At 42.0% G+C, this 8,712-nt stretch overlaps 1 protein-coding gene across 3 annotated transcripts in view; it reads right to left on the reverse strand.

The window, feature by feature from the left end:
• Nucleotides 1-717: 717 nt before the first annotated feature.
• LOC139412057 (hematopoietic death receptor) overlaps nt 718-8,712 on the reverse strand; it is an 8,643-nt gene continuing 648 nt past the window's right edge. Inside the window, exons 2-10 of one of the 3 annotated variants that reach the window (XM_071158848.1) lie at nt 7,494-7,659; nt 7,166-7,294; nt 6,885-6,996; nt 6,573-6,664; nt 6,218-6,310; nt 5,919-5,959; nt 4,967-5,221; nt 3,546-3,582; nt 718-3,388 (exon numbers count right to left, since the gene is read on the reverse strand). In XM_071158848.1, the coding sequence (XP_071014949.1) occupies nt 3,090-3,388; nt 3,546-3,582; nt 4,967-5,221; nt 5,919-5,959; nt 6,218-6,310; nt 6,573-6,664; nt 6,885-6,996; nt 7,166-7,294; nt 7,494-7,659 (1,224 nt within the window). In that variant the 3' untranslated portion in view covers nt 718-3,089. Of the gene's footprint in view, nt 3,389-3,545; nt 3,583-4,966; nt 5,222-5,918; nt 5,960-6,217; nt 6,311-6,560; nt 6,665-6,884; nt 6,997-7,165; nt 7,295-7,493; nt 7,660-8,712 lie in introns of all 3 variants that reach the window. The other 2 variants (XM_071158847.1, XM_071158846.1) reach the window with 2 other exon arrangements.

Consider the following 8,712-nt stretch of genomic DNA (forward strand, 5'->3'; position numbering starts at 1 on the left):
CTCCTCCTGCTCAGTTCCTCTAGCTACAGACAGATGGATAGGGTCAGTCCCTGTAGCTACAGACCCATGGATAGGGTCAGTCCCTGTAGCTACACACCCATGGATAGGGTCAGTCCCTGTAGCTACAGACCCATGGATAGGGTCAGGCCCTGTAGCTACAGACACATGGGTAGGGAGCTGTGTGCCACTGCCACCTGCTGTACTGTTCTGAGAAGCCACTTTACGCCTATTTCTGTTTCCTTTCCAGGATGGCCTTGCCAAGGCCTTCCTCTCAGCCTCTATACTGTGAGCCCACCTCCGTTGGTGGTTCCTGAAGCACACTAGTCTCCTGGCCTTGCCCAAGGAAATGCCAGTCTGCTGCATGAGCTCTCTGACAGTGCAGCTGTTGAGGTCAAATGCCCCAGCGTTCTTTGCCATCCTCATACCGAGTGCAGGTGCAGCAGAGACCCTTCCTCTCTACCTCCTCGTCTTGCTTCTAACAATGTATTGAAACAGAAGGACATTTTGGACAACACTCAATTATGACATCACAGAACATGTCAACCAAATAACAATCAATGTTATATTGCTAAGATGTCACAAAGAGTAAGCTTAGTGACATCATGTGATTGATTCTTGGGCAACATTTTTGCAATATCTGGTTCTAGTTAGAGACATTTTGAAAAGAGCACAAAATATATAAAACCTTTATTTCAAAACTGATGCATTAATATCCAACTTGTTGTATTGTTCTTAAAAAAGAAAATTCACTGTAAAGAACATCTACATAAATAATGTGAAATTATACATTAAAAGGGACACTGCCATTGGCAACTGCACTTTGGCTCCAACTCAAGGATATACTGACAAGATCTTTAAACTTCAGAGGAGATATGACAAGAACATAATGCAGAGACAATTGTATTTTAAATAATGAACGCAGTCTTGGGAGAGTAACTTAACTCATTTCATCAGTTGAAAGAGGCCATGATAAATAATACGGAGGATATCACAAAATACAGTGTACAGGACTAAAGGCTGAGGATGTAAGATCATCATCATTAAAACAGCAGAAGACAAAATTATTTCCATAGTTTCCACTAGGTGGAGTTATCTGCTCTGAACACAGATCTGTGCAACATTGCTCATGTTCAAAATGTCAGTGCCATCTAACACTTACACTGAAACATTGTTGCTTTATTTTCGTTTGATGGACATCACTCAACATACATGATTTGCTTAAGGAGCAATAGGACTTATTATCAGTGTGTGAAGACAGTACTGTGGTGGAAAACAAGGCAGCATTATTTCATGACAAAACAAAGTCTAGAGTTTGTACAGAATATTCAGCATCAATAGATCTGGCTCTACAGGACCAACATAAGAAAACAACCTTATAGGCAAATACACATTTACCAGTCCGTTAAATTTAAAAATAAATAAATACAACCGTTATACATTCTATGCTGAATCGTAAAGACACACACCACTGGTGGGGCACCCCAAATGGCACCATATCTATATATAGTGCATTACTTTTGACCAGAGCCCAGGTCAAACGTAGTGCACTATAAAGGGAATACGGTGACATTTGGGATGCACCCCTGGTGTTTAAAATACATTCAGGATGGTCCATGCATTTCATGGTGTCCTGACCACTACAGCACAGTAGACTACATCCAGTGTATATTCTTCCCTTCTACTACAGTTGACAGTGTTTACTCAACACCCAGGAGCTCTACAGTCGCTAGCATGTGCATAACTTATCATTCCCTCTGCAGTTTCGCACAGTGAACTGATTCAACAGCCAGACAATAGGCCTGTCGCAGCAAGTACCGGAGATAATTTAACTAAATCACACATACGGCTCAGTTATGACTTCTACTGTCTGTATTTTGGGTATTTTCCCCAGAACTCCCTAGAAGCAGGAACATAGTGCATTCAGACCCCTTGACTTTTCCCACATTGTTACATGACAGCCTTATTCTAAAATCAATTCAAATGGTTTTTTCCCCACTCAACCAACTCTCTCTCACACACACACACCATAATGACAAAGCAAAAAACAGGTTTTTAGAACTTGTTTCAAATGTATCATTTTAAATATCACATGTATTCAGACCCTTTACTCAGCGTTCTGGAGCAGCTTTTCATCAAGGACCTCTCTGTACTTTGCTACGTTCATCTTTCCCCTCATTCCTGACTAGTCTCCCAGTTCCTGCCGCTGAAAAACATCCCCACAGAATGATGCCACCAAGTTTTCCCCATAGGGATGGTGCCAGGTTTCCTCTAGATGTGACGCTTGGCATTTAGGTAAAAGAGTTCAATCAAGGTTTAATCAAACCAGAAAATCTTGTTTCTCATGGTCAGAGTCCTTTAGGTACCTTTTTGGCAAACTCCAAGCAGGAGTTTTATTGAAGAGTGGCTTCCACCTGGCCACTACCATAAAGGCCTGATTGGTGGAGTGCTGCAGAAATGATTGTCCTTATGGAAAGTTCTCCCATCTCCACAGAGGAACTCTGTCAGAGTGACCATTGGGTTCTTGGTCACCTCCCTGACCAAGGCCCTTCTCCCCGATTGCTCAGTTTGGCTGGGCGGCCAGCTCTGGGAAGAGTCTTGGTGGTCCCAAACTTCTTCCCTTTAAGAATGATGTAGGCCACTTGAGGACCTTCAATATTGCAGAAATGTTTTGGTACCCCTTCCCAGATCTGTACCCCGACCAAATCCTGCCTCGGAGCTCTACGGACAGTTCCTTTGACCTCATGGTTTGGTTTTTGCTCTGACATGCACCGTCAACTGTAGGACCTTATATAGACAGGTGTGTGCCTTTCCAAATCATGTCTAATCAATTGAATTTACCACAGGTGGACTCCAATCAAATTGTATAATCATTTCAAGGATGATCAATGGAAACAGAAGGCACCTGAGCTCAATTGCAAGGGCCTGAATACTTATGCGAATAAGTAACCTGCAAAAACATCTAAAAACCTGTTTTCGCTTTGTCATTATGGGGTTGTGTGTTAACTGATGAAGATTTTTATTTAATCCATTTTATAATAAGGCTGTAATGTAACAAAATGTGGAAAAGGGGAAGGGGTCTTTATACTTTCCTAACGCAATTTGACTGCATATTCATAATAACCATTTTCAATGGCTTTAGAAATAATATTTTCTGCTGTTAACTTTTGGTCCAAATAAAGTAAGGCTTTGATTAGGTCATTTATGTCGGCTTGCATGCCCACCATTTCCAACCATACGTTTAACAGTTCATAGACTCGGTCTTCAGGCTGAAGGTGTGCAGTGCTTTTTATAGCGTTGTCACGGAGTCCGATGTGCCTGAAGAATCTGTTATGGTAGTAAACATCCAGCTCTTCAAAAAGTTCAAAACTTTTCTTCAAGGACTCGTCACCTAAAAATAAAAAAGATAAAAGTCAAGGCCCTGACATCAAAGCCCACCGTGCTGTACTGTATTAATCAAGCAGAGCAGAGTGGGTCATAGACAAGGCTAAATAATATTAGTATGTTAACTAGCCTAAATCCATAAAATATAGAGGGTATACTCTCACCATTCAAAGGAGCAAGTTTTCTGAGAAGGACATCTTCCTAGAAAACAAATTAAAATAAACATGGTCAGTCAATAATCATAAATCAGGCTCCTAAACGAGGCCCCTGCACTAGCTCTGAAGTTTGGCTCTTGGAGGGTTGTGCAGGAGGGAAGGACCTTAACAACAGCTCTGGACTTCTTGTCTCTGGCCTTATTCCGTCCTTTCCTCGACCCTGCATTTGCATCTATAAATCACATTTATGTGCTTGGGTCTGGCCACTAGCAATGGTTAATTAAATCTTCAAAAACAAGTGTCAAAACTGCCTAGTAAGTCTTCTGCCTGGTAAGTCTTCATCAAGATGGATGGTGGAAAGGGAGTAGCTCTACTTCAAAATGGGACACGGTTGTTTGGGGTCCATTTGCCCATGAGAGTAATTATGAATTGGGTGAACTAATGCTGTATACACGTCAGACAGACTGTGGCTTTCAAACAGTAAGTAAGTACAGTGCATTTTGAACGAATTCAGTGCATTTGGAACAAACTCTTTACGCCAAAGAGTTCAAACTTGGTTTCATCAGACCAGAGAATCTTGTTTTTTGATGGTCTGAGAATCCTTTAGGTGCCTTTTGGAAAACTCCAACTGGACTGTCACGTGCCTTTTACTGAGGAGTGACTTCCGTCTGGCCTCTCTACCTGATTTATGGAGTGCTGCAGAGATGGGAGAACCTTCCAGAAGGACAACCATCTCCACAGAGGAACTCTGGAGCTCTGTCAGAGTGACCATTGGGTTCTTGGTCACCTCCCTGACAAAGGCCCTTCTCCCCCAATAGCTCAGTTTGGCCAGGCGGCCAGCTCTAGGAAGAGTCTTGGTGGTTCTAAAACTTCTTCAATTTAAGAATGATGGAGGCCACTGTGTCCTTGGGGACCTTCAATGCTGCAGAACTGTTTTGGTACAATTACCCAGATCTGTGGGTAATTGAACTTACCACAGGTGGGCTCCAATCAAGTTGTCGAAACATCAAGGATGATCAACGGAAACAGGATGCACCTGAGCTCAATTTCGAGTCTCATAGCAAAGGGCCTGAATACGTATATAAATAAGGCATCTGTTTTTATTGCTTTTTATACATTTGCAAAAATGTATAAATACCTGTTTTCACTTTGTCATTATGGGGTATTGTGTGAGGGGAAAACAAAATGCAATCCATTTTAGAACGTGGAAAAAGTCAAGGCTACAACGTGGAAAAAGTCAAGGGGTCTGAATATTTCAGAATGCACTGTATATTGAGCAGAGAAAATAAAGATGAACAGAAAGTAAGACCAGATCCAAAATAGGATGGGAGTTCTAAAGAAACAATGCAGATGTGGTTAGAAAAGAGATTGAGAGAAGACAAGGGACAGGGGTAGGTTTGCATGAGCATGCCCTGTGCTGCTGCTCTCACCGTAGCCGCAGCGCCTGGCTGCCTCTTGGCCGAAGGGCTGGAAAGCGGGGAGGATGAGGGTAGTGCAGACAAACTGGACTGGGAGGAGTTGGTGGTGTTGTGGAGGCTGTCGCCCAGTCCATTGTCCTCATCGGCTGAGGAGGCGTTGGCGCCCACCTCCTGGGTCAGCTCCAGGAAAAGATGGAGCCGTGTGTCATCCTGCACAGCACTCCGGTTGTTCTGCCTCTCCTCAATTGACCTGTTGTTTTGATCATCCTACAAGATATGAAAAGTTATATGTAGTCTAATGAGGCACATTTGTTGCTGTTCACTTAAGTACTTTGCCATGTTTTCACATCAAGTTAAAACCCCCGAGCTGACAAGGTACAAATCTGTCGTTCTGCCCCTGAACAGGCAGTTAACCCACTGTTCCTAGGCCGTCATTGAAAATAAGAATTTGTTCTTAACTGACTTGCCTAGTTAAATAAAGGTCAAATTAAAATTTAAAAAATTATATCAGCTCGTCTGAGCAATTTGATCAGAATTAATCTAATTCAGTATGCAGTGCCGATTGGCCTAGATTCAGACCAGAGTTAAGCGTGCGTAAATGTAACACAATTCCCTTATCATGCGCATTTCTCTCTATGCGTATTCTCTTGAGTCTGTCCGATAAAAGTCTCATTTGAAAAAGGTACACCGTATTCAAAGGGATGGCTGAAAACCCCATTGAAAATCTGTTGGCCAGCAAGTGGGAGTTTTTCAGCAGTTGAATTAGATGTATTCAGAGTGTGCAAGGTAGTCACACCTGCAGAGAATGTTACACGAAAGAATAAGGCAAGTCTGAATATCAAATACTGAGAAGTGCATAGGAAAGGCATGTGTAGGAATGACAAATTCCTAAGTCGGGATCAGCCCCATTGAGTCTGACACCCCGAATGTGAAAATAACTTTGGAATGAGACCGGTTGACTCACCACCTCAATCTTCAGCGTCTCACTGGGATTATTCTGGGAGTCTGGAACAGATGAAGTATGAAACACACAGGGCACTTTACTTTCAGGTACAATATTGACATGTTCTGTTGACAGCTTTAAGTGCATCACTGCTGACACGTGAGCTTTGAGGCTCTGTTCCCTCTGGATGGCACATTACTACCTGTATAGTGAACTACTTTTGACCAGGCCCCATAGGCAATAGGGTGCCATTTGGAAGGCATCCCGAGACTTCACTTTTGAAAGAGCAAAAGGTATTTATTTGATATATATGACCTTACCTCTCCTTTTACAGCAATTTCGCCTCTTCAAATAGACAGCGGCAATTGCAGCAGTGATACCCAGTACTCCCACCACAATCACACCAACACCTGCTGTTTCAACAGAGAGAAATGAATGTTTAATGTCACAACCCCATCCATCAGCTGTTGACCAAATAAGTGGCAGGGTTGACAATTCGTCGTTGTTTGAATCCCAGAACGCCCCTTGAAATTCAGAAATAGTAATTTCCCAAAATATACGCAACAATCATAATATTCTATTGCGTTAACACACAATAAAATCCTAATCCATAGTAATAAACAGGAGACAACAGAGCATGCAGCAAGGGGATGTCTGCTGTACCTGGTCTTGTACCTGGGATGGTGCTGGGTGCGGGCAGTCTGGTCTTACAGACAGTGTTGGACGTAGCAGTGCAGTTCTTCAGCCTCACCTCATTCTCTTCACATCTAAGATAAATGGGGGTTTCAACAAAGTATCATTTTAAAAGCCACATTAAAACCAGTTTAATTCGATTTTATTTATCGATTAATAAATGCCATGTATAGGAAAGCTAGTCACCACTGTGCAATAACGTCTACACAACAGTCTAATGAAGTAAAAATGGAGGTTAGGCTAGATTTAGTTTGAGAGCATCCGCGTGCATGTTCACATATTCTATGGACATACCTTAAGCACTTTTTGCACACTTCACAGGCTTGGTCAGGGGCACAGAATGACCCAGGTTTACACCGGCACTCTCTGTCCTGAGTGATGGTGCATGCCTTCGTAGTCACCTGATCTGTGAGAGGAACATACAGAGATTGTAATGTTAAAGACACAATTATTTTTATTTAAAAAAATAATAATAATCAGACAGGGGATAGATCAGAGCCCAGCCATTTAATTTGTCATTCATTCTAATGGATCATGTTGAATTTGAAAAGGGCTAACTTGTTCAACAGAATTACCTGAGTGACACGTGGTGCACTTTAAGCACTGTCGTAGTCCGTTGCCATGTTCAGTGTATGTGTCAAACTCACAGGCCTCACACGTTCCTCTCTCCAAGGCACGTGTGCAGTACTCTTTAACATACGTACCTGAGGCCATAGAGAAACAACAGTTACTGGGTTATCCAAACAGGTGTCTTACCTACCTGTCCATACAGCAGACACTTGACACTGAGCATGAATTACTGTAGTCGTATCACCATGGTCAATACAAGGCCAAAGTAGTGTACCATTTCAAGTGCACACACTGGCCTCAGTAGACTGAATCTTAAATCTCTATTTGTCTCACCAGCTAGGCAGTTTAAACAGCAGATATTGTCATGTGGGTACTCCAGGTTTTCCCGGCATGAGATGTCCCGCTGTGTCAAGTTTCTGACGCTGCCTCCTGTCCTTGTCAATTTAAGGTCAGACTGAGCTGCCACCATGGGGTTGAGGGCCCAGATTAGGAGGACAACCTTAGAGAAAGATGAAGCACACATGAAAAACATTGTCATCCAGTTTTCACCTAGCTTACTTTAGACACCCATAATATCGAAGGAAAGTAGCCAAAGTTGGTGAGGAAATTACTGTTGTAAAAATGAGGTGTAAATCTCAAATGGCACCCTATTCCCCATATAGTGCACTACTTTAGAGGGCTCTGGTCAAAAGTAGGGAATAGCATTTGGTACATAAACCTAGGTATTTCTTTCCTCACAATATGACATTGTAGTCCTGACAATAAATCACTTCCCCTTCAAGGGAATATCTTCAAAAAGGTTCATATTAATGACTAACTAGAGAAGGGAAAGGAAATAATCCAAGAATGTCTATGAGATCATCCAAACCTTGTTTGTCAAGAAATGTCCTCATCTTTGTACATGCAGAGCTCCTTGTGTCAAGTGACAGACTTGCCAAAGCTTAGGTATGATAACAGGGACAATATAATTGCATTCATGATCACGCCACTGATGCGTGGTCAAAAACAACTACAAATCTAATGTTATTTGTCACATGCTTCGTAAACAACAGGTGTAGACTAACACTTCATCTACAAGTGAAGCAAGCCTAATGATTAGTCCCAACAATGTATGCAGTTAGACAACAACTATTTTGAAACGGGTCTTTATCTGGTTCAACTATTTGAGGGTGGTATTGCTCAACTAGAGACAAACAATAAGCGCTGTGATGCAATTTCATCACAAATCTATTTGGAACCTCTGAGTCACAAGATACAAGGGCACACCCAATTTAGCAACCTGTATTCACCTGTAAAGTATGCCCAAATATAGGCCAGCCTACAAACTCTCTGAACAAAACTCAAGCACACTCCAGAGTAGAAAAGAGGCAAGGTGACAATAGATATGCTGCATCATATTATGTTTGGCTGCTGTTTTATGTATTCTCCCAAAATGTTATTTGGAACATTCTATACAGTTATTTTAGCATTAAATTGCTAAATGTTCTCTCTGCCCAAGGCAATATGTGTAGAATTGCAAGAAATTAGCTTTAGAACTGCAACATTTTCTCAC

The sequence above is a fragment of the Oncorhynchus clarkii genome, chromosome 6 (assembly GCF_045791955.1).
Source record: "Oncorhynchus clarkii lewisi isolate Uvic-CL-2024 chromosome 6, UVic_Ocla_1.0, whole genome shotgun sequence".
NCBI classification, from domain to species: Eukaryota; Metazoa; Chordata; class Actinopteri; order Salmoniformes; family Salmonidae; genus Oncorhynchus; species Oncorhynchus clarkii.